Source organism: Rhinolophus sinicus, chromosome 5 (genome assembly GCF_057876585.1).
Source record: "Rhinolophus sinicus isolate RSI-liver-muscle chromosome 5, RSI-T2T, whole genome shotgun sequence".
Classification (NCBI taxonomy): domain Eukaryota; kingdom Metazoa; phylum Chordata; class Mammalia; order Chiroptera; family Rhinolophidae; genus Rhinolophus; species Rhinolophus sinicus.
The window spans coordinates 24161066-24187833 of NC_142505.1; the positions used below are offsets into that span (position 1 = coordinate 24161066).

Here is a 26768-nt window from a genome sequence, read left to right on the forward strand (position 1 = left end):
TATCTGTATAAGTATTAGTACCTCATTTTTTCTGTTTGTTTGTTTCCATTTTCATCAAATATCTTTTTCCATCCCCTTGCTTCAGTCTGTGTGTGTCTTTTGATCTGAAGTGAGCCTCTTGTAGGCAGCATATGTAAGGGTCTTGTTTTCTTATCCATTCAGCCACCCCATGTCTTTTGGTTGGAGCATTTAATCCATTTACATTGAAAATAAATGTTGATAGATAAGTAATTATTGCTATTTTATTATTCATATTTTTTTATCTTTTTTGTTTTTTTCATCTTAAAGCAATCCCTCTAAGATTTCTTGTAATACTGGTTTTTTGGTAATGAACTCCTTTTGCTTTTTCTTGTCTGGGAAGCTCTTTATCTGTCCTTCAATTCTAAATGATAGCTTTCCTGGATAGGCTTGGTTGTAGGTCCTTGTTTTTCATCATTTTGAATATTTCGTGCCAATCCCTTCTGGCATGCAAAGTTTCTGTTGAGAAATAAGCTGCCAGTCTCATGGGAGTTGCTTTTTATGTAACTAACTGCTTTACTCTTGCTGCTTTTAAGATTCTCTCTTTGTCTTTAACTTTCAGCATTTTAATTATCATGTGTCTCGATGAGGGCCTTTTTGGGTTCATCTTGTTTGGAACTTTCTGTGCTTCCTGGGCTTGTATGTCTATTTCCTTCTTTAGGTTAGAGAACTTTTCCATCATTATTTCTTTAAATTGTTTTTTAATTCCTTGCTCTCTCTCTTCTCCTTCTGGTACCCCTATGATGTGAATGTTGGTATGCTTGATATTGTCCGAGAGGCCCCTTAAACTCTCCTCATGTTTTTGGGTTCTTTTTTCTTTTTACTGTTCTGATTGGGTGTTTTCTGCTACCCTATCTTCTAAATTGCTGGTTTGATCCTGTGCTTCATCTAATCTGCTATTGATTCCCTCTAACATATTCTTCATTTCAGTTATTGTATTCTTTATTTCTGACTTTTTTTTATGTTTTCTACCATGTTTCCCCAAAAATAAGACCTAGCCGGACCATCAGCTGTAATGCATCTTTTGGAGCAAAAATTAATATAAGACCCGGTCTTATTTTAATATAATATTAATTTTTATTATATTATAATTTTTATAATATAATATACAATATAATATTTAGTATATTAATTTTTGCTCCAAAAGACACATTAGAGCTGATGGTCCAGCTATGTCTTATTTTCGGGAAAACACGGTATCTCCATTTTTATGTTTCCTCTCTTTGCTGTAGTTCTCCCTTATCATTGAGCATCCTTATAACCAGTGTTTTGAAATCTGCATCTGGTAGATTGCTTGTCTCCATTTTGTTTAGTTCTTTTTTTGGAGCTTCGCTCTGTTCTTTTCTATGGGACATGTTTCTTTGTCTCCCCATTTTGGCTGCCTCCTTGTATTTGTTTCTATGTATTAGGCAGGGCTGCTATGCCTCCTGGTGTTAGTAGAGTGGCCTTATGTATTAGGTGTCCTGTGTGGCCCAGTGGCAGTCTCCCTGGTCACTAGAGCCAGATACTCCAGGTTTATCCCTTGTGTAGGTTGTGTGCACCATCCTGTTGTAGTTGAGCCTTGATTGCTGTTTGTATGTCAGTGGGAGGGATTGACCCTCAGGCTCATTAGTTGTGAGGTCTGGCTGTGACTATAGTGGAGAGTTTGTGGTACAGGGACTGACCCTACAGAGCAAAATTTGCTTTAGCAGGGCTCTGGTGCCTGCCCAGTCTGCCCTTTAGGTGTGTCATCCTTGGAGGTTGACAGGTGATGCTCCAGCTCAGTCTAAAGTTGGCCACGGGGCATGCCAGCCCCAGGGCCTCCTGGGAGGGGACCCATTGCTGGTGAAGTTCAGCCACATCCTGTGCCCTGCCTAGCATGAGCCACAAAGCACTCTGCAGATGGCCACCACCTGTGCTGTACTTGGAGATGCCTTGAGATGCCAAGTCATGAGCAAAGGCCAGGTGTCACTAGGCTTAGGGCTGCTCAGACAGAGATATGGGACACACCAAAGCCAGGTGCTGCTTGTTTGGGTTTTGTGAGCCTTTGAGAGACTTTAAGAAAGTCTGCAGCATGAGCCAAGGCAGGTGGTTTGTATGGAAAAAAAAAAAAAAAAAAAAACACTGGAAGCAGCTTGGGAGTGCCAAAAAGTTGGGTGGGGCAGGGTCTCAATATCTCCAGGGAGGGTCTAATAACTGGTGTTAGCCAAGTTGATGGAGACTCAGATGTGGTGGCTGACTGAATCTCCACCCTGGGATGGGGGAGGGCTCAAAAAAGAAACAATGGCTTCTGTCAGCTCCTCTGTCTGGGAGACAGCTGCCCCTCCTGCCCTCATGCTGAAGCCAAACACTTCACTTCCTCCCTGTATGTTCCTGGCACCTTTTCAGCTGCTGCCCTACTACTGGAGCTCAGAGCAGGTGAGTCCATTAGTAAGTCCATGTGTGGATCTGGGACTGCAGCCACCCTTGTCTCCCTCAGCCACAATCTCCACTAGTTTGCACAACCAGAAGTTATGGAGACTTCTCTCCCTGGCACTGAAACCCTGGGCTAGGGAGCCTGGTGTGACAGTAGGACCACTCAGTCCTCCAGGGGGACCTCTGATGCCTAGATATCCCTCCTGATTTTTAATGGTTACACATGGGTGTGAGATCAGCGCATTTTGCATCTCTGCCCCTCCTATTAGTCTCGAGGTAGCTTCTTCTATATGTCCTTAGTTGTAGGGCTTGAGTTCAGCTAGATGTCAGGTGATTCTCAATGATGGTTATTCTGTAATTTAGTTGTAATTTTTATGTGATCATGAGAGGCGGTAAGCACACAGTTTACCTACTCTGCCATCTTGACTGGAAATCCCACTGCTCCTTTTATATGCCAGGACTGTTTCTGCTAGCAAGTGGTCTTATACAGAAGGTCAGATCAGCCAGATTGGAAATGGTCTCTGAGCTCAGTTCCTCTCCCCTTCTGTTAGATCTAAGCAGCACCTTTCACTTTTCATCTACCATCAAGATTAATCTGCCTTATGTTCTAATCTATTCCCTAAGGGCTATGTCTGCCAAGGTGACAAGAGGTGCCAGTGTTTTTTCTCCTGGGATCTGAAATGCTGTTATGATTCACTCAAAAGAATTAAACTAGCCAGACTTCTGATTTTACACGTACACAGGAAAGCCTTGAATCTAGTGCAAACTAAAAAGCTAAGCTTACTAGTTGTTGCATGATTTCTAGTGCAAATGTACACAACTTTCTCCTCCCACATACTAAGTCCCTTTGAGAATCAAGGTTTTAAAATTAAGGTTAGCTGAAACATGCATAAACTTTGAAAATATTATGCTAAGGGGAAAGCCAGTCTCAAAAGACCACATTTTTGTGATTTAATTTATATGAAATTTCCAGGATAGGTAAATCTATAGAGAAACATAAATTAGTGGTTGCTTAGGGCAGAGCGGGTAGAGGGGATAGGAGGAATGGGAGGTGACTTGTAAAGGTAGAAGGTTTCATTTGGCTATGATGAAAATCTTCTAAAACCGATTATGGTAATGATTTCAAAATTCTGTGAAAATATTAAAAGTCATTGACTGTATGGTAAGTGAACTATACATTAATTTAGCTGCTAACAAAAATGGTTAAAAAAATGTTGGTAACATTTTACCATGTCAACCTGTTTTATATGCAGGATAATACTTATCAGTTAATCAGACATTGCCAAGTGTCAGCTAAATAAAAATCTCCAAGTCCTTTGTTGAACAAACAGATGGAGTTTCCTTTCATAATAATATCCTTGATAAATGGCAGCATAGTTTATATTAGTCTAAAAGGTGATACATTTGAAGTATACAAGAGCTGAGGAAAATATATCGTCCTTGGACTATCACATATCATTATGGGTCTTAATTGTTTTCTGGGGTGTTATTAACCATGCTTCTTTAACAGTCACCTGATACAACTTGCAGATACAATTCTCCGATGAGCGTTGTGACTTCCAGGGTTGTGTTTCTCATATTTGTTTCAAGACAGAACCCAATACTGACATCCATTTAGTGTCCACTCCTGTCAATTGAACTAGCACTCCATGTGCATTTTCCTTAGCTGGGCATATTGCCAGCATGTGATTCATTTGGTGATCATGAGAAAGGAAAAAAGATGGAGACACTGAGTTAGGAGAGCAAGAAATGGTTAAGTTCTCTAGGAGAATTGGTCAGCACGTGACGTTGTCAAGTATATTCAGTAACCTTAAGAGAATCCCCACCTATCTATTTATTATATGTGGGCTATTACTCCCTGTTGGAAATTATTTAACGATGAATAATGGACCTGGGCATAATTATTGATGTGCCATTGCCTGTGATGACTTTTTTGGGTAAATAAGATGGTTCCAACGTTCATATTTTAGAGAAAAGAAAAAGATGGATGGGGTGTACAAGTATGATCATGTAAGTGAGTAACTGCTACCAATTTAAACGGATGTTTCTGTAGGAGTTTCAATGATTTAACTAAAGATATATTTAATCACTTATTCATCCACCCTCCAAGATAATTTAAGAGAAATAAGAAAGCAAAACAAAGTATCCATCACACCAGTAGTCAGAAAACAGAAGGAGCCCATTCCACTTGTGAGTTATCACAGGATCCCAGTTTCACAAGAACCTTAAAGGTCAAACAGTTCAACCATCTACATAAATTGTTGAGCTACAGGGAGGAGGAAAATCTTCAGTGTCCTACTGCCAACACCAAAGGATAAAGCAGGCAGGTCATGGTGAAGAAGGGTGAGATATGATGTGGGAACCTGCATTTTTCTAACTCTGGTTAGTGTTCTCTGGCCCTCCCAGGGTATGTCACACAAGCAACACAGAGTCCAACCGTATTATAATTGCCTCCCCAACAAAAGATTACAAGTAAATGACTTATACCTCTTTCTCTTTTATCTCTGCCATCTGTACTTGACACCAAGAACTCAAAAGTCCTTACTCTGATCAACTGTGCATAACCTCTTTGTATAAGAGGTTAAGATCTAGCCTTCCTGACAACATTAATATACATTAATATGTATATTCCATCTGCCTTTACCAAGTAGGTGTGTGTTTTAATAATTGGATTACTTTGTCATTTAAAGGTTACTTTGTGTTGTATATGTTTCAAAGCCCTGTACACACACAGTCACACATACTAATCTAAAATGAAGAAACACCAAAGTGCTACAGTGGTTATTTCTGTGGTGGAGAATTGATAGGTTAATTTGCGTTTTGTTAATTTACATCTTTCAATTTTTCTAAAATGAACTGGACTTTGTAAGAATCTAATAAACACATCGTTTTTGATTCATAAAGACTGACTGCTGAAGTCTATTGGTAAATGTTAGTTAAGTCCGGAGTATCTGACCATTTTCACTATAACCTGCCCCCAGTTCTACACATTTAATAACTAGTTAGTTCTCTGGACACAGAGCCTTGTTGGAAATTTTTATGCCATTTCTTCATATGGATGGACTCCCCAGAACTGTGTTTGGAATGCATCAATGCCTAATGAGTTTTTCTGTAAGTTTTGTTATTATTTCTTATTAATTTTGAGCCACAGTACCATCAGTTACCTGGAAGACAGTGGTATGCAACCTTGGGATGTGGGGTTTATGATCATGTAAAGGGGAATCCTAACCAGCATGCAAAGACTCTTCTGAGTGTAATGGAGAGTAACTTACATAGCCCAATGTAAAACATTGAGCGAGTTGTATAAAATTCAGACTTCAAATTCCCACTTTTGGTGATGGCATCTTAATCAAAGTGGCCTAGACATAGTGATTTTCATTTCTATAGTGTGGGAAAATTGTGTTGCCCTTAAGCTCTCCTTAGTCCTGTCTCACTGTATTAAACCTAGTGATCAGAGCGGAGTCAAAAAAAATCAGGACCAAATCTAGTTGACTAGGGAGTTTGCACCTCCCCAGATCTCTAGGTCCTGGATGAGCTTGAATCTGGATCTCTTCGTTTTAATTTGAGTGGAAGCTTGGTTTCTTCACCAAAAATCAAACTTTCTAATGCAATTTTCATTAGACCAGAAGTTTGGACCACATATCTGCATTATCACCCCTTGCCGAGACCATCTCAGGCACACCTCCAGCCTTCAGGCCTTCCAATGTGTAGGTTCCAGATATAACCCGCCTCCCTTGTGTTCTTTGCCATTGGCCGATAGCACGGATCTTGAAAAACTGTGACACCATCCATCAAAGGGACCAAGTGCTGGACATCAGGGGTTCAGCAGGAACAATAGGATCCCTGCCCTCTAGCTGGAACTATACAAACTTATAGTGAGTTAGAGATTATGGTCTAAAAGAAGAAACAGTTCGTAGGTGGTTGTAATGCAGATAATAAAGGGCTCTTATTGGAGAAGCATGAGGAAGTACCGGAACACCCAACCTGAACTTGGGCTGGGCTTTAGGAAGGAAGGCTTCTCAAAGATTTCCCGTTTGTGACACTGGACATAGCCCAATCCCAGTGCCTAGCCCATGATACACAGATGATCTCGTATTGTCTGTTTTCCCCACTACACTGAAATCTTCCACAAAAATTAAACCTTAGTCATCTTAAGATTCTTGGCATATTGCTTGGCAAATCGTATACCTATATAAATGTTTGTCAAAGGGAACGTCTTTTATTTCTTTCATCTTTTGTTTTTTAATAACAGCTTTATTGAGACATATTTCACATGCCATAAAATTCACACATTCAAAGCATACAAAATATGTCCATACAAAACAATGATTTTTCATTCAATAGCTTTTCGTATATTCACAGAGTTGTGCAACCATCAATACGATACAATTCCAGAACATTTTCATTACCCTGAAAAGAAACATTGTACTCTTCAGCAGTCACTCCCCATCCTCCCCTCTCTCTAAGCCTTAGCAAACACTAATCTAATTTCTGTGTCTATGAATTTGCCTATTATAGACATTTTATATAAATGGAATCACACAATTTATGGCCTTTCATGTCTGGCTTATTTCGTTTAACATAATGTTTTCAGGATTCATCCGTGTTATAGCATGTAAGAGTATTATGGCTGAATAATATTCTGTTGTATAGCTACACCACATTTTGTTTATCCGTTCATCATTGGCTGGACATTTGGGTTGTTTTCACCTTTTGGATATTATGAATATTGTTGCTTTGAGCATTCATGTACAAGTTTTTGTATGAACATATGTTTTCCATTCTATTGGGTAGAGACCGCAGACTGGAATTGCTGGGTCATATGTGTAACTTTATGTTTAACCTTTTGAGGAACTGACAGCTGTTTTCCAAAGCACATTTTACATTCCTACCAGCAATATATGAGCATTCCAATTTTTCCATATTCTCACTATCATTTATTATTTTCTGTCATTTTTAATTATAACTACCCTAGAGGATGTTAAGTGGTATCTCATTATGGTTTGGGTTCGCATTTCCGTGCAATGGTGTTGAGCATCTTTCGTGTTCTTTCCTTCATTTTCACCTTTTATTCTCTCTTTGAGAAATGACCGGGACTGGAAATACAAGACTCGGTTGCTTACACACGTTTCCCAAAAGAAGAAACTGCGTATTATTTGTCTTGATAGTCTCAGCACCAAGCGTGGTGCTGAACACGTAGTAGATGCTAAATAAAAGTTTTCTGAATTCATCAATAAATGAATTTTTGAATGAGCACACAAATCATTCCAGGACCCTTTTTTTCTGCCCAGATACCTCCCAGAATTCTGGTTTTATTTGTTTGTTTTCTAATGTCTGATTAGAGTTTTAAAACCACTGAAGCAAACTCAACAGGTGACTCATGGTTTCCATGATGCAGAAGTAAACCAAGAAAAGCTGTGATATTTAAAAAGATAATCCTGTGCATGACCAAATCTCACTTTGAAGCCATTTATCTCTCTCCCAAGGAGGGACATTTTTCTGAAATAAAGTCTGAGCAAAGCAATTTCTAAGAAATTGTGAAAAGGGTTCATTTTCTTCTGTTTTCTTTGTGGCTTTTTTTTTTTCTGAAAAGTAAGACTTCAGTGACCTAGTTTAACAAAAGATCTATGAAAATGTCATGGTAATATATATAGTAAATCATCTGTCATCTCAACCTGGCTAATCTTTATTGAAACCAATAAGAGTTTATTGAGTCAAAGAACTTAATAAGGAACCATGACCAGAAATAAGAATGACTTTGTTTTCTCAGCTCCTCCATTCTCCACATCCCAACAAATCAGACCTTGTTTTGATTTTTTGGTCTTATTAAAGCTATGTGCTTCTGTGGTAAACCGATGATACATATGAAACTGAATTTACCCTTCTGAGTCAGTTTCTTGTGTTTGGATATTGTGAACAAGTGAAGGGAAAGAGGCAAAGACAGGTGGGAAGTAGTCTGCTCTGTTTTTGTTTTTAAACTTTAGCTTCCTGGATCAAGGAATTTTAACTAATAGTACCCTAACAAGAGAGTCGCCCATGGTTGGATTTTCTTTCTTTCTTAATAAATAGAACCTCTATTATTTCACACTACCTGGAATTGTAGGGTTGTATATCATAATATCACAAGCTTACTGGATTTATTTTTAGGTGGCCTTATTCATTCTACTTGGACTTAACTGTATTTTTTTAAAAAGACCCACATAACTTATACTGGAGGACTAGACTTCAGGAGATCTAGGTTTTAGTCTCTGCTGTTGAGTTCGAGGGTGACCCTGGGAAGGCCAAATTCCTGAAGGCCTGTTCACCTCATGAGTACGTGATGATATCCCAGGACCTTTCTGGCTAGAGTTTTCTGAATTTACCTGCATGGTGGCTCAATCCCAAAGTAGATCAAGTCTCCTGAGAACAAGGTCTGAAATGAGCCTTAGGAGAGAAATTGTGTTGTTCAGTACCCAGAGCCCTCCTGGCTTGTCTGCATGGTTCCTTGGCTCCAACAGCCTTGGGGTCTGTTCCCACCTGCACAGCAAAAGGCATCATACCTATTTCTAAGGCTTTCTGAAACCCTGGTTCTACTCTTAGCCCTGCACATGTGAGATAAGATACTAAATAAGTATCAGGGGAAGTATATTCCGTCAGGGAAAGATTTTTTAAATTTTTTCTTGTTAAATGTTTTCTTTACCTTTTATATTTAAAACTAAATGCTCATGAGATGTGAACCCTAAAGCAAAAATTGTATGAGAATGTATAAAACAATTCAGTCTTGCCTCCTCCCTCACCCACCTTACCTCCTGCCCTCTCCTTATCCTCCTCCTAGCTATGGTGTCTTTGAGTTTAACATGGTATCTCACCTTCCTCTTTTTTCCTCCTTCACAGGGTATATCCCCAGTTACTTAGACAAGGACGAGCTATGTGTGGTGTGTGGTGACAAAGCTACCGGGTATCACTACCGCTGCATCACGTGTGAAGGCTGCAAGGTAATTGCCCTGGGCTGAGCTCAGACCTCAGCCCAGCTCCAGTCCCCTCCCACGATTCCACCAGAAAGCAACATTAAGTTTAAGTTCAAATTAAAACCCAATTCCGACATTCATGGCCTGTGATCCTCCAGCTGTCTGCTTATCCTCTTCATTTTTGGGCATGTTCAAGAACTAAATTTTTATTTTCCAAATTAAAAATAACTAAATGAAGTTTGGGGAGAATGTGATGTCTGTTTTCTTAAACCGGGAGATAATTAATAAAATAAAAAGAAATTAATAGAATTCTCACTTTGCATTTTAAAATAAATAGATATTTTATAATATGTTATCATCCCAAGAAATAACTATTTCTCCTCCTGTTTTATCTCCAGTATTTGATGAGACAGAGTTCACTCTACCCTAGGCTGCCCGCCACTGATAATCTGAGTGAATATGTTCCCTTTTAAGGGGTTCGTTAGGGAATATCTTTGAGACTACTTAGATTTAATTATGCTCTGAGATTATCCAAATGGCTTTGTGCACAGCCTGCAGTCAGTAAGTAAATTCTGGTCATCCATCAGCTAATTTTATGCTCTACAGACCCATCTTCAGGAGATACTTGGGGAGAATACACCAGTGAGCAGCAGTCAGTTCACTTCCTGAAAGTGAGCCTAAATTTGCCTACTTGCAACCTTCGTCATCAAAATTAGGACGAGCTTTCTGGCAAATAGCTTTTGGTCCAACAACCTAGCCTAGAAAATAAAGTCTACTACGAAGGTAAATAAAGCTTAACCCAGTGTTATATCCAGCATTCAACTAACATTTTATAAATGAAAAAGTATATAAGTCAGGAAAGGACTTTTTAAATTTTTCCCTGGTAAACGGTTTATTTACCTTTTACATTTAAAACTAAATTATCACAAGATGTAAGCCCTAAAGCAAAAAATTGTATTAAAATTTATAAAATCAATTCAGTCTTCTCTCCTTCATCACCCAACTTACTTCCTCTCCTTTCCTTCCCTCCTCCTAACCTTTTAAACTATGCCCCAAAAATCAACATGTTAGCTCAGTTTCAAATTAAAGTGCCCCATGTTTCTAGTGGAATTATTTTCCATGCAAATTCCCTACTTTTTGTGCATGAAATTAAGAAACACTTAGCAGAACCCCACTAAAAGCAGAAGCTTCTTAAAAGCCTGCTAAAAGCCTGCTAAAAGATGATACATCCATTGGAAAGAAGTCATTTCTAAGGTCCCAAGGCCTTATAGCTACAAGACTGATTTTTGGAAACGTGATATAATGTGTTCTCATTCATTCAGACCCTTTTGATCTGGAATTTGTAACCTTTTAACAAAGATTGGACTGAAAATTGCTATTACATCTATGAAAATAATGTCTTTAGGAGTTTAATGGAACTAATTACAAATAAGTACTCACTACCTATTAATTGGGGCACTTGCAGACTCTCTCTTTAGAGCATAGTTTTATTGGCTTGATTTGAAAGTAATAAAACTGCGTTGCTTTAGATACATTCTCTCATTCCAAAAACTCAGTAATTCAAAGTGGGCCTTTTTTCTAAATTAACCCCAATTTATAAGGCTTTACCAACCTGGTTATGCAGCATTGAGATTCTTTCAAATCAATTTCTACTGGTAAATTTTGAATTCTGGGAAAAACTATAATGTATATTCCATTCAATACTCAACTCCCAAAATGACTCTAAAGACTGAAAGTGCCCTGCAGAGAGGACTTAATGCTTACTAGCAATTGACATAAACAAAAGGAGAATCAAGCATATTAACCCCTGTCCCTGCTTTACATGTCTTCATTGGTGATCAAGAAATCCATAGCCTCTTTTCCCCAAATCGTAGGATGTTGGGGACAGTTTCCACTGAGGTTTACTTAAAAGAAGAACTCGTGTAGCATAAAACTAGATTCCTCAGCCTCTGTATCTTCATCTCAGATCAGAACCCTGTTTCTAGGACTGCCTCAGTCGTAAAATAAGAAAGAAGCCTTCTCTCTGTGGTTATGCAGATCGTTTAACTGAGGACAAAGTATCTTGGAAAAAGACAAAAGACATTTTTCAAATGAAACACAGTTTTTAAGTGTGGCCAAAGATGAGAAAGGTTATGCTTCATGTATTATTTATTCAAACCTGTAATTTAAAAATATTTCTACCCCATACTTGCAATGTATGTAGGGAGAATCTTCTTTGCCCATTTCACCCCGAAGACTGTGGAAATCTTTTAGAGGTGTTTTGTCTGTTGTGATAAGCCAGTTTTTGTGCATCCTTTGTAGAAAGAATGTTGATACTGCTCCACAACTAATCTTTTTTTTTTTTTAAGAAAGACTGAAAGGTTTTTGAACAGTTGCCCAAATATTGAAGTAGGAGGGTGACACTTATCTCCTTATCACACTGATTAGTGCCTCATCTCACACCACTAAGAAAGGGATCCAGTTCTTCTCAAAATGCAGGGAAACATTTCTGATATTGATTTATAAATCAAAACTTCTATTCACCAATAAATCATCAATGGAATATATGAATATATGTCCTTAATCAGTCCCGGGGACATCCCTTTTGTCACATCACCTCAAAAAAGGTTTTTTATAAATAGACTGTGTTAAATATTTTCTATCCAAATTCACTTCCAGAACTTAATTTTGTCACTTTTTAAAATTAAGGGACCTAGCATCTTTACATTTACTCAAATAAGGTGGTCCCTCATCACATGTCAAAATACGCTTTTATTATAGCTTAAGGAAGGCCAGCATCCTAAAAGGGCCTTGGTCCACGAAGTGCCCAAGAAACGTCATCAGAGCTATGCCACAGAAAAGATGGCAAAATGAACAGCTGTGCCTGCTACCTCAATACTTTTTGCAAAATAAGCCAAGTATAAATTATTTCATTCATTCCATTTAAAAATTCCCAGAGTAGCCTTTTGGGAGAAATGAATGGTGCCCCTGTGGCTGGTACATCACACCTCATTCTCTGCTCAGTGTCGGCTGAGTCTTCAGTGTGCACCCCACCTGCCAGTACGAGTCAATGTCAGAGTGTGGGTGAGAAAAGGGTCTCCCCAGCTTCAGCTAAACAACTGTCCCATCCTCATAGCAGCAGTCAGCATTCTCACTGGGTGCCCTGGGCTTTGGGGTTTCCACCTCGGGGGAAGTTTTGCCTCCTCCAGAAGGAGGTAGGCTACCCAGCCCCTCACTTCCCTGTCAATGACATACCCTTCTTGCCTGGAATCTCCAGGCTTCTTTTGCCCTGCAGACAGACGTAACCCTTGAAGGGTGGATTGGACAGAGAGTGACAGAGGTAAAGGAAGGAGATTCACAGGGAAGCTTATTTTACACTCTGTGGCATGCCCTGGCATTCGTGCTTTGGCAGGATTTGCGTACCTTGAATACCCAGGGAAACACTGTCAACCTGTCAAACAGTTGCCCGGTGTGTGATTTAGTGAATCTTATAACAGTATATCAACATCATTCAAAATAGTGGACTCAAGTGTTTAAGGATGCAAAACCCAATATAATATGACAGTTTTTCTGTGCGAACTTGAACAACAGAAATGATAATAAGGGTTTTGTACACATGCCCCCAAATCCATTAGTTTCAGTTATTGCTGTTATTTTTCCATTTTATTCCTCTGTGCCCAATATAAAATCCTAGCTTTGACTTTTTCATTATAAGGAAGAGCTCTTATGTCTGAGTAAGGAATATGCTAGTGGTACATGTACATAATCAAAGCCAAGGAAACTTAAACGGGATAACTAAAATTTGGGCTTAATCTAGGTCAACTGGCATTTCGGTGCCCCCATGTACAAAACAAAGTTAGAGGTCCCCTTTAAACTTTAGTACAGAACATCCTTCAAATTTGTTTTGCCTTGCTAGTCTACTAAAACCTGGGGGTTTATTTATTTTTCTTTTTGAGGAGTGGGAGGGGACTATTTATAATTTGTTCATCTACAATATTTCAATAATACAATTCAATTTATATCATATAAGCAGTTACGTAAATAAGATTTGGGTTCCAGGCAAGTTCCAGCATGTACCTACCATGTGATTTGGGGCAAGTGATTTAACCTGGCTGAGGCTTAGTTTTTTAAACCCTACAATGGAGATGTTAAGAGTACCTACTTCATAGGCTTGTAGAAGAGATAGAAAGATATGGAATGTGCCTACAGCACTCTGCAATGTACCGCTCACAGTAAGTGCTCTCTACCATTATTAATACCTACCATACAGAAGTATAATTGCCAAGACTTAAACATCATGTCCAGAAAGGTTCTAGTGTAACACACCCTTGAGAATGTTCTACAAGCCTATGGTATCCTCAGAAATCTTTACAGTGGCACTCTCCCATGCCTTAAGAAAGGAAGAAACATATGGAACTTTAGGGGTAATATCTCTGAATACTGGAGAAAAACAGTGCTATGAAAGGTAAAACCCCAATGCAATGAGCTGTGGGAAAAAATTTGGGAGAGAAAGAACCTGAAGTACAATTATTTCAAGGGCTATCTGAACTAGTCTAGGCAATCTCAAGAGTCACAAACAAGAATCAAATGAAGTCTCTAAACTGTTACACCCATTTAATTACTAAATGATTAAATTATGGATTAATAAAGTAGTGCAAGTATCTAGTTCTTTTATTCTCCAGTTTAAAGTATAGCAAGCCTCTTCATAGAATAATGTCGCCACACAATTATGGCACTCTATGAAATGAAATAATGTAATTTATTTCTATTACTCAATGTTTAGAAAAAACATAAACAAACACTAGATTTTCCCCATTAGTCTCTTTTCCTTAAAAAAAAAGTGCCAAAAAATTGTTTCGTCTGTAGTCCTGTGACATCTCCTTCAGCTCTGCTTTAGAATTCTTTAGATTCACTTTGGGCTAGTTGTCCTATATTTGATTAATTAGAGTTACAGGTCCATACACAGGTTCAGGTCCAAAACAATTCCATCACAGCTATGTGGACACAAAATTCTGGATTCATTTATTTCTAGAAAATATGAAACTGTTGTCTTGGGTCTTTCTTTTTTCATTTAGGGTTTCTTTAGAAGAACCATTCAGAAAAATCTCCATCCATCCTATTCCTGTAAATATGAAGGAAAATGTGTCATAGACAAAGTTACACGAAATCAGTGCCAGGAATGTCGCTTTAAAAAATGCATCTATGTTGGCATGGCAACAGATTGTAAGTAATTTCCTTTGCTTTATATTCAAGGGGTGTTGGTTGGGGAAAGATTTGGTTCAAGGAGATCAAGCAGGGAGAAAAGCAATCAGGAACCCATGTGGACAAAGGGAAGACACCTAGCATTCCTGCAGCCATAGCTCGGTGGTTTCTATCCTACCTCTCCCTTATCAACTCCTAACCCTCAAGGTATCCAGGTGATGAGTGAGGTTAAATTAGCCTGATCATATTTGCAAGGCTGTTAGCAATACTCTGATTGCCACAGGGAGTCCAAATGAGAGGTCTTCTCCATCCATGTTGATAAGGTGTAATTTTACACACAACATTCACATGGCCTGAGCCTCATGGACAAGTCCTAATATTATTTCAGAAGCAGAGACAGGAATTTATTTTGTGGCTATTTTTGGAGACGGGGCACTGGCAGAAAACATCATGTTCAGAAATTTCTGAAGAATGTGAAGTTGAGTGCTATTGCATGAGTCATCCTGCAGTTGGTTGTTTGTTATATTTTTAGCCGTAAAAAACATTCCAAGCTGAAGTCGTCCTACCCAGTTTTCAAAGTGCCACAGCATATGGTGGTGAAATTAGCCACTGTTGGCGTCTCTTCTCCCCACACTGTGCAAGGGATTTACACCAGTCCCGTCAGTTAATCTAACAATAAAGTAAGAATCGTGTCATTCTGAATGTGTGGACTCCCTTTTACCAGGCATCAGGGTTAATGATTTCTACTGGCATAAACATTTTGCACATCCATGAAGGATTCCAACTTTTAGTTAAAAAGAAGAATAAAGGAAAGAAAAAAAAGAATGCATTGAGGTTTTTCCTCATGAAAAATGAAATAATCATGGCTTACATTTATGTGACAAACAGGGTTCTCTCAGCTAGAACAAAAATATCTGTGGAATGTCCTGGTTTGCCCATTTAAACAGACAGAATGGGAAGTCTTTAAAAAAGAAGGAGGGTTGTGTTAGGCATTAGGCTGGAAATCCTGGGTTAATCCCACCTCTGACTAAGTGTGTTCTCTGTCTTTATCTTTTAAAGGCTTTTGAGCCCTTGCCAACAATATGCCTGATAAGGATATGTAAAAATGACCTAGAACCAAATACTTAAATGTCCCACTATTATGAACTGTTATTATTCAGTATCCATTTCATTATTTTATTGAGAAGTTAAAGATATGAATATTTATGAGGTTAAAAACTTAGTGTTACTCTAGACTGGGTGGAAATTAATTGTGAGTGCCCTTGACTTGCTTGTGAGGTATTATAAGAGCTCAGGCATTATAATCAGAAAAACTGTTGGAGTTCAGATCTCCTTACTAGCTGTGTGACCATCCGATTTAACATCTGGTTTCCCTTCTGTGAAATTATCATCTACTTTGCAGGTTGTTTTCAGGATTAAATTAGATAATGCATGTCAGATGCCACCATCCCTGGCAGAGTTTGGGAAATGGGCCTATGAGTATAGCTGCCTTTCTCTTCTTCCTTTAAAGAGTGAACTGAAATGACTGAACAAGGCTCATTCATATTTCCCACATTTGTCCTCACCTGGCTTTGGTGATTCAGTCAAATAGAGATGAACTGGGGTTTCCTTACTCTATGGACTAGCTGAGCACCTTTGGTTCTCTGCCTCCTGCTATGTTTGCTTTTCTTCTTTCCTACCAGGTCAAACCTTCATCAAGAAATGGCCCTAGGACAATGATGTTATAGAACTGGAGTCAGGAGTCCTGGGTCTTGCCTGGGCTCTGCCATGAACTTGCTGTGTGACCTTAGGCAAGTCGTGATCTCTCTGGATCAGCTTCCTCCTCTGTGAAAGGAAGGAGTTGGACTAGATAATATCTAAGATCCCTTCCAGTTCTAAAAGACTGTGACTCAGTAATGTAAAACCTCGGTCTTTCCATTCCATTGACAACTACTAAGAGTCTGGTGAAATGGTTTTGTTTTGGAAATTACCACAGAAGTATAGGTTTCTTGTTACCTGCGCTTCTTATTTCCCTTTTGCATAAATGTTAAAATCATGGCTACATTTACTGAGCACTTGTAGTGCACTATCTCATTGAATACCCTGTGAAGTGGATGTTATTGATCCCATTTTATGTAGGAAGAAATGTAAGCTCAGAGAGCCTCAGTAATTTGCCAGAGGTCACACAGCTAGAATGTGGTAGGGTCAGGATTCAAACCCAGGTCTTTCTAGATTACAAAGCCTGGGCTCCTTAACCACCAGGAAGGGTTTACCAGGTAGAGAGTAGTGCAAAATGAATACCTATGAAACCCAAGATAGGCCCAGCCACATTCCAATATGCCTTAAGGGAACTAATGAAGAGTTAGAGTCCTTTTTCCTCTGAGGAAAGGATCATCAGTCTCCTATTTGTTGCTTCAGAACTTTTCTTGAACCTCCCTAACTGATTTCTCTTAGTAAGAAAGTTCTCCATACTACCGTAGGAGCTATTTTGGAGCAGGAAGGAAGTTACAGAAAACCCTAAGAGTGAATTCACATCTTTGGCTAAACACTGCTCCTCTGTGAACCCGTGGGTTCATTCTTATTTATGGCCACCTTCTATGGAATTGGGATGCCCAGTGTCCACCCACCCCCAGGCCTTTGTTTTGAAAAGCTGGCTAGACATTGGGAGTTTGGCACTCGGGCTCATGTTGGACCACGGCTAGTCAGGGGTGCTTGCCACCAAGGGTAGAAAGTACCCCAGTGTGACCCCACCCTGTAGGCCCCACCGAGCCATCTATGCATCAGTGGTCCCCACCCCTGAGGCCCTGGGAAGTGCAGTCTGCCATGTGTCTAGGGAGTATCTGTGTGCTTTGTCTCACTCTCTCCCTCTCCCAGTGGTACTGGATGACAGCAAGCGGCTAGCAAAGCGGAAGCTGATTGAGGAGAACCGGGAGAAGAGACGGCGGGAAGAGCTGCAGAAATCCATCGGGCACAAGCCAGAGCCCACCGATGAGGAGTGGGAGCTCATCAAAACCGTCACCGAAGCCCACGTGGCCACCAATGCCCAAGGCAGCCACTGGAAGCAGAAACGGAAATTCCTGGTGAGGCTCTCCAGCACAGCTGAATATTGCTGCATGCTTTCTACCTCGGTTCATTTAGTCCTCACACCCTTGGATGCTGGGGTTCCCACCCCATTTTATTGATAGGGAAACTGCAGCTCTGAGGAGGGAGATGACTTGCAGAGCCAGGATCTGAATCCAAGTCTGTCTGAGAACAAAGGTCACTCCTACCATCTACTATTTACAGGTCACTGCATCCCATTGCAGTTTCTAAGGCCACATGATCTGTTTGCTTTTGCTGTTAGTAAGGCCAGCCCTGCATCTATTAGTAAAATTATTTGCCTGCCAGCCAGCTTCCCCTTTTTATACTCATTTCTTCCCTCAGATATATACATACTTAGTCTGCTAAATTCGCTCCAAAATATTTCCTTTAGAATAACCCCTAGAATGAAGTGTCCCATATCTCAAATGCATTTTTATGTCCATAGAATTCAAAATGTTTAGCTTAAAATAAATGACCTCAAGTCTAGGAAGACAATGGGAACAGGTAGTAGGGATCGGGGCAGGGGCTGTGTCAAGAAAACAGGACTTTCAAGACCCTTGGAATATCAATGTTTGATGTTTTTATAAAAAGTAACCATTGTGAAAGTCCTTCCCATGTATTTGGGATGGTCCTTTGGACCTTACAATGCTTTGAGGTCTCTGGGATTACTCTCCCCATTTTACAAATATGAAAACCAAGCCCAAGGCCTTAAGGGGCTCACCCAAGATCAAACTACTAGAAAGTGGCTGAGCCAGGCCCAAAAGCCAACTCAGGTCTTGGGGTTCCAAGTCCAAGCCCTCCACCCAGCTCACTAGATGGACTACCCACCCCACCACCAGCTGGATTGGACCATCACAGATACTGAGCCTGCTCTTGGTTTATGACAAGAACCTTTTATGAGCATCTCACGGAGCCTCAGCATCAGATCTGTGGGTTTATTTGTATCTCCCGGGTACACAGAGTACCTTCCCGTTGGAACAAGATTTAGTGGTATGATTGTCCTGTACCTCACCATCACCATTATAATGGAATAGGTTTTTTTCATGAAAACAGTACAACCTTAAAGGAAATTTTTAGAAAGAAAAAGCTTACCTATAATCCACCTGCCTTCAAACACTTTCGTTGTTGTAATGAGTGGGTTCTAACACAGTCTAGATGGCGTGCACCAACAGCAGTGTTAGCAAACATGCAGCATGGCCCTTACCAAATGCCAGGTACTATTTGAAGTGCTTTTCATACATTACCTTCCTATCCCAACCCTGTAGGTAGATGTGGTTAATATCTCCATTTCACAGAGGAAGGAACTGAGGCAGAAAAGTTAAGGAAACTTACCTAAGCTCCTGCAGCTAGTAAGCGGTGGTGATAGACGCAGCCCAGTTCCAGGAGCCATGCTCTAAACCACTACACCATGCAGTTTCGCCACCTGTGCAAACCCAGAGGGCCTTCGAAAGACAGGTCTTTGGAGGGGCTGCCTCTTAGTGCCTTGATCTGCACCCTCAGGCGCACCACCCACCCTGGTATATCAGCCAGAAAACATTAATTCTGGATGGATGGATGGATGGATGGATGGATGGATGGATGGATGGATGGATGGATAGATAGATTAGTTCTAACACAGTATATTTTGGGCATAGCAAGATAGAGTCCTGCCTAACCCCAAGCCTAAATCGGTCCTTTCCCTGAATGTGTCAGCCTTAAATGGACATTGAGGAAACCACTTCCAGGCCTGGCACTGCCATTCAGAGCAGTGACCAAGCTGAATCCCAAGTAAAGTGGAAGGTTTGGGGCACATCCTGTACTTCTCCTAGGAAAGCCTACATTTCTATTTTCTTTACCCCCCAAAAGAGAATGGGTACTAGTATAACTAAACCAATTCAGTGGTCACTATAGTGCTTTTTTCCAGACTTAAAGATTTGTTCTTTTATTTAGGAAACATTTATTATTGAGCAGCTACTACGTGCCAGGTAGTGGAAAAGCTCAGCCATATTCCAGTGGAAGAAGACAGACAGTAAGGGTTAGACAAACAAGACAGATGCAGGCAGAGGTAAATGCAATGAGGGAAATTGTGATTTGGAACTGGGGAGAGACTTCACTTTAAATAGGGTGGTCTCTTGAGAGCATATAGCACAATTTCTGGTAATTAAAAGCAGCAACTTTGAACTCCAAGACTCCTGTTTTCAGAATGCCTCCACTGTCCCATTTGTCACTACAGTGAACTTCATTTCTGTCAGCCATTCCCCTTCTGTGCCTGGGATCACCTCACATCTCCTCAGCGGAAGGACCATGTTCCATTCAGTTTTTTCACCAGTGTCTATCACATGTGTGGTTGAAATTTGTGGTAGCTTTTCTCCAAGATGGCTGCTATTAGAGTCTTTCCTCCCTATATACACAGCCCATTGTGTCCCATGGAGAGGAAAAGTCTCTTCCTCTCCCCCCCCCCTTGAAATGGGCTGGTCTATGATTCCTTTAAACAATGGATTTGGGAAGAGTGACTTCTAAGCCTGAGTCATAAGAAGGCTTGCAGTTCCTACTTGGTTATCTTGAAGGCGGAAGCCTCCTGGTCTCCCTGAGAACAGCCACCTGCCACGTAAAAAAAAAAAAAAAGGTCCAACTCAACTACCCTAAGACCACCATGCTGTGAGGAAGTGCAAGCTATCTATGTGGAGAGACCACATGGAGAGATTCTCAATCAGCCCAGGCACCAGAAATGTGAGTGAAGAAGCCTTCAGGTGACACCAGCCTTTGCTGCCATTTGATGACAGATGTAGCAGGGACCCCAAGTGAGAACCACCCAGCTGAGCCCATCCATCCCCAGAACTCTGAGAGAAAGTAAAAATGTATTGTTTTTAAGCCGTTAAATTTGGGGGTAGTTTGTTACACAGCAATAGATAACCAGAACAGAACTTAATAAATATGTATTAAGTAGAACATACAGTTCCACCAGCCCATCCTCAGAGACAGTACAGTTAAGCCCTGTGTCTCAGCCAGGTTACATATTTACAAATACTCCTTGCAAAAGGATGACCTCAATTGACTATTTATGTTCATGATGAAAATTGCACTCTCCTGAGTGGTGAATTTTCCTGCAAGGACTTAGGAATCCTTCATTGAAGACAGCTTTGCTAAATGGTATCTGTGTCCTGAACAGGCTTGTACACATTAGGATATGTGTCTCTTGAGTAGCTGATACCCTTTGTTTTTTTGCTTACAGCACTGCTATGCAGATTATTTTATTTATTTTTGTGTGATGATGGCCCATCTTGCTCTGAAACAGAATTTGAGGAGGCCTATTCTGTTAATAATAATATAGTAATATATCATAAGGGATTAAAATGATATGTTATCGTAAAAGCTAGAAGTGTTCATTTATCTGGAATGGGTAAGTAACTTATTCCTCAAAAGGAGCTTCTCCATCATTTTTTACTCTAAGACCAGGACTTAAGTCAGAAATAGAGACTGGTGGTTTGACCTGGCAGAGCAACTGTCTGATTTTACACGTTCTCTCCATTGGGATAGCCTCAGAAAAGAAACATGGGATGATACAGGATGAGTGATTCGGCCATATGTGCACTGTGTAGACAGGTCGTAAGGCACGTGCAATCAAGTCAGGAAATTCTATCACCCAAAATTGTTATAACTACATCAGAAGAAGGCTGGGTAGTTGAGTAGTTACGCACATGGAGATTGGAATCAGATAGCCTGAGTTCAATGTTTGCCTCTGATGCGTTTTAATTATGTGACTTTCGGCATGTTACTTCGTCTCTCTAAGGCTCAGGAGGCTTTATGCCTTTACCAAATGATGTAAAAGTAATAGGTATAAGCACTTGTCATATCATTAGCAACCACATAAGGGGTTACTATATCCATCCATCATTTCTACCACCACCCTCACCATCCTGTGCCTGATTGTCCCAGGAAAAGGGAGTGCCTGTAGTAGTGTCCTGAGGCTCTGGGACCTATTTGTGTCTCCTTTTTTCACATCTTTAGGGGTGTCACAGGTGGTGATTCAAATACACCACAAACCCACAGATTGAATGGAAATTAACATTAGTATTAACCCACTGACGTTTCAAAGGACACTGAATACCATGTAAATACAATTAGATTAGATCTGTCAGTGTTCAGTAGGAAGATGTTTGGGTTCAAACAGGCCAAAAGTGTGTGTGTGTGTGTGTGTAACTCCCTACCTTTTTTAATGTGTGTCCATGTTCCTTTTATCAGTTTATCATCATAACAGAGTTTTAAAGTAGACACGGCAGGTGAGATGAGCCTCATTTTCAGGGTGAGAGTAATTATAAAGACCACCAGGGAGGTCTGAAGGATTCAAGAAGCAGCAATGCCAAAGGAGGAACTGATGTACCTTTTCCCTTAGTTCAGTCTATGTGAAAAAGAAAGAGAAGGAAGCTGTACATGTGATTATTCCATCAATTCCATCTGCATCCCGAAAGCCAACAGAACAGAAGCCTTCCATGAGCTGCTATGCCAACAGCTACCCAAAACGATCGCCACTGGTTATGAAAACATGACAGAAACCAGACGTCTTTCTGGTCTACTCACTGCCCCCAAAACAAACAATTAAAAAGTAAAATAAAATAAACAGAAGAACCTGCTGGATAGTCAGAAAAAGGTCAATGCTGCCAGAGTTTGTTATGTAATATGTTTAACAATCTGCCCCTGTAATCATGATTCCTACCACCCTGGGAGGGCATGGGCTGCTCCTGTTGACCCTCATGTCCTGGCAACAAGAAAAGCATCATTCTTTGCTTTGCTTCCTGCTAAAAATGAGATGTGAGCAGTAATAGGGAAGATGTGGGAAGAAATATGGTAACTGGTTTCCGCTGAGCTGGATGTGGTTACTGCTAACCCAGCGGATCTCTAAGTGTGGTCCCAGGCCGGCAGCATCAGCATGTCCTGGGAACCTGTTAGAAATGCAGATGCCCAGGCGCTGCCCCTGACTTACTGATAAAACTCTGGGGGTGGGCCCAGCAAGCCGGTGATTCTGATGCACAGTGAAGTTGAGCCCCAAGGCGACAGTCTTGTCGCTGGCAGTGCCCTCACCTCCCTGCAAGTGAGGGATCCAGCCTTGCTCAACTCGCTCACAGCCCCAGGTGCTCCTGCTTATCTCTGCCCACCCCCACCCCCTAACCTCCTACCCCTGGATGCTTGCTCTTGTCTGTTCACTGTGGCTCTAGGCAAAGGTTTTCACCATCAGTCAGGGTCTTTGTCTCTCATCTCTGATCAGAGTCACAACTTCCTGGAAGACAGTGGGAGAGGCTGACAAGGGCCTTATGAAGAGGAGCAGAATTTATGTCCCCTAGTGGGAAAGTGAGCAAGGTGTCAAAGCCTCCGAGTGGGCAGAAATGAGACTCCTGGCAGATTGCTGTGTGGAGTCTGAGCTGCTAAGATGCCAGTCGTGGCCTCAGAGGATTGGTCTTAACCTCCCTGAACCCTTGTTTGCTCTCATCTGCCAATCAGGGATTGTGTGAGCGCCTAAGCGGCTGGCTAGCTGGTAGGCCACAGATAAATGGCGGTTACTGTTATCACAGTGACAGGAAACGGCAATGGAGAATCCTGTTCCTATCAAGAAGCACTGCTGACAACAGGAGATATATGAGAGGCCACACCATGGTCGTCACTAATGCCCAGCTAAGGAGCTAGAGCTAGACAGCTTCAGTGGCCATTGGGAGCCTAATGTCAGCACAGCCACCTGCGGCTTTGCTGAAATGCTGATTCTGCACCGTTAGATGGTGGAGGGGAGTGGCTGAGAGTCTGCATTACTAATAAGTCCCCAGGTGACACCTGGGCTGTTCCACCACCCTTCAAACAGCAAGGCCATGGATTGTTCTTGGGTTAACGAATGGCAGAGAAGTGCTATTAAATACTAGTAAAACTCCCACTCTGCCCAAAGGTTTGCTAAGTTTGCGCAGCTCAGTTCCTGTAGGCAGCCTCGAGATGGTCTCCCTCAGCCAGCGGAGACTTCCTCCAACTGGAGTCTATAGGGCAGACAGGACATCAAGCCCTGCTGCTGGGTCAGAAGCAAGAATGAATCCACAGAGTACTGTTTGCTGGGGCTGCCCACCACACTCTCCCTCACTGCCCGCACTGTGCCCACCTCACACACAAAGATAGGCATCAGAATGTGCAGTGCTCCGGGGGCAGCCGGCTGGCTCAGTTGGTTAGAGCACGAGCTCTGAACAACAGGGTTGCCGGTTTGATTCCCACATGGGCCAGGGAGCTGCGCCCTCCACAACTACCATGTTTCCCTGAAAATAAGCCCCAATTAAGATCGTCAATCAGACGGATGCATTTAGTACATTATGATGATGTTCCAGAAAAAGATGACATGACTGTATTTGAATAAATGTAGATTGTTGTACATGAAAAAATAAGACAGCTCCTGAAAATATGCCCTAATGCGTCTTTTGGAGCAAAAATTAATGTAAGATCCAGTCTTATTTTCGGCAAAATACGGTAGATTGAAGACAACAAGCTGCAGCTGAGCTTCTAGAAGTGTGGCTGGATGACTCAGTTGGTTAGAGCGGGAGCTCTCAACAAGGTTGCCGGTTCAATTCCCGCATGGGATGGTGGGCTGCGCCCCCTGCAACTAAGATTGAAAACAGCTACTGGACTTAGAGCTGAGCTGCGCCCTCCACAACTAGATTGAAGGACAATGCCTTGGAGCTGATGGGCCCTGGAAAAACACATTATTCCCCAATAAAAAAATAAAGTTACTTTGCCTTTCAAGAAAAAAAAAAAATGGTTGTTTAAAAAAAAAAGAATGTGCAATGCTCTGAAAGTGCCCTAGATTTTATGTCACCTGGCGTAAGTGTATGCCCTTTGTGCATTCAGAAGCAAACTCCAAATTCCTCTTGTTTCTCCCTCCCTCCCCCCTCTTTTCTTTCTCTCTCTCTCTCTCTCTCTCTCTCTCTCTCTCTCTCTCTCTCTGTCTCCCTTCCCCTCCCTCCCTCCCTCCTTTCCTTCCATCCTTTTGTCACAATCCTGTGACTGTTATTACAGCAATAGCCAAGACACATATCTTTGCTCAGAGAACAATGTGAAAACTGGACAGTTTGTTAATAAACTATGTGAAAAACTGGAAACTGTACAGGTTGACAGTTCAGAAGAGACTTTGCCACGTGAGAACTAGAATAAGTAAAGATCCCTTAAACTGTTTCATTTAAATCTTTTTTGTTTCTTTTCCTTAGCCAGAAGATATTGGACAAGCACCAATAGTAAATGCCCCAGAAGGTGGAAAGGTTGACTTGGAAGCCTTCAGCCATTTTACAAAAATCATCACACCAGCAATTACCAGAGTGGTGGATTTTGCCAAAAAGTTACCTATGTTTTGTGAGGTGAGGAAATTATTTTTCTTTCTGCATTATTTGTCCTTATAGGTTCCATCAATTTCCAGGAATACTGAGTACTATATATAATTTAATATTAACAAGTAGCAACTTAGTCCTATGAAAGCAATGTCAGTACAAAATGAAAATGCACGTTGTTTCATTTTCATTTCCCCACCTCTTCTATTCAGTTATCATTCATTAGCTTGTCCATATGAGGTCGATAAAGGTCCTATTCTTCCATCTGACTCCAGGCACAGGGAAATATGACAGCAATCCTTAAATTAATCGGCACCCGCGATGTTCTGGTTACCATGCTCAAGTTTGCCCAGATTAAAGCACATACTTATAACAGATTTGCAGAGTAGCTTTAATGAACCCCATTTTACAGATGTAGGACATTGAGGTCAGTGTGATTAACTTATCCAAACATGGGGCCCGGGTTTGAGTCTAAGTCTATATTCTTTTAACTATATATCCCAGCAAGATGGTTGTTTCTTAATCTTCAAGAATAAGTTAAATGACCTTCACAGAGCAAGGATCTTAATATCTCCTTAAATCTTCCCTCTTTTCTTATCAGTTCACCTTGTCTTGTCCCATCTTCAGGCTGCCCGGAAGTGCTCACCCACCAGAGGTCATAGCCTTTCCCTTTGGGACACTTCATCCCTAATTTTAACAGTCCTACTATGTGGTAGCTGAGAGCATGGGCTCTGCAGTCTGTTGTATGGGCAAGAATCCTAGATAAGTTATTAAATGTCTTCAAACGTTGGTTATCTCATCTTTAAAATGGGAATCATAAGAGAGTCTACCTTGTAGAGCTGTTGGGAGGTTTAAATGTCATAATAAGTACTTGGATAGGTCTTAATAGGGTCATAAGTATTGCATAAATTTTAGCTGTTAATACTGCTATTTTATTCATTACATTACCATCTGGCCTCTACCTTCCTTTTTTTATTTAAGTGGGATTGATTATGTTTTCTAGAGACTTGTTCCCTTGGAAAAACCCCATCAGGTGCCAATCTATTGCTCTTCACATCTCCAAGGGGACCTAGAAAGTTACCAGATAGAGAGAACCACATACAGCTATAAGCCTTTTACTTAAGCCACCCAAGTGATAAGTGAATCTAGTCTCACCTAGAAAGAAGCTGAGTTTTCTCACTGGAATGATCCTGTCCTACCTTGGCTGCCAGCCCATTTGTGTCTTTGAGTTTGCAATAATGGGAGCCCAGCTGGAGTCTGAGAGACCTCAGACATTGATGGGGAGGACACTTCTCGTTGCCTATGTCTCTGAGCCTCCACAAAAGCCATACCCGAAAGGACAGAGCAGTGGGCTTCAGGACACAGGTATCTGACCCTCAGACCCAGCTGGGAGAGAGTGTGCCTCCCTTTTGCCCCCCAGCTTCACTGTGATAGAGGCCAGGGTACCTGATGTGCCAGCTAGCAGCCTGCAGTGGGAACCACTTATATTCCACCCTCAGAGGAGCTCGGGAGTCTCTGACTTGTGTCTGCATTTGGTGTGCAGCGTTCCACACCATCCTTTCTTTTATTAACATTTATTAACGTTTTAGAGGATATTACAAAAATCATACATATTCATTGGTGATTTATGCCGCATAATAAAGGTAATGATTCATGGTAATATCACCAAGAGATAGACTGCTGCCACTGGGAGCCTATTTGAGTCTTTTTTTCAAATAAATTTGTGTGTATATACAAACTCACATACACACACATACACACACACACACACACACACACACACACACACACATATATATGAAATATGAAATATATTAATGTAGTTTATGCTATACTTTTTACTTAT

The 26768-nt window shown here is 40.9% G+C and overlaps 1 protein-coding gene across 28 annotated transcripts in view; it reads left to right on the forward strand.

Moving 5' to 3' along the window:
* Window positions 1-26768, forward strand: part of THRB (thyroid hormone receptor beta) — a 349913-nt gene that overhangs the window by 310239 nt on the left and 12906 nt on the right. For all 28 annotated transcript variants that reach the window (XM_074312762.2, XM_074312779.2, XM_019745237.3 and 25 more), the window contains 4 exons: window positions 9286-9386; window positions 14414-14561; window positions 17394-17599; window positions 24806-24952. In XM_074312762.2, coding sequence (XP_074168863.1) covers window positions 9286-9386; window positions 14414-14561; window positions 17394-17599; window positions 24806-24952 — 602 coding nt within the window. The remainder of the gene's footprint in view (window positions 1-9285; window positions 9387-14413; window positions 14562-17393; window positions 17600-24805; window positions 24953-26768) is intronic.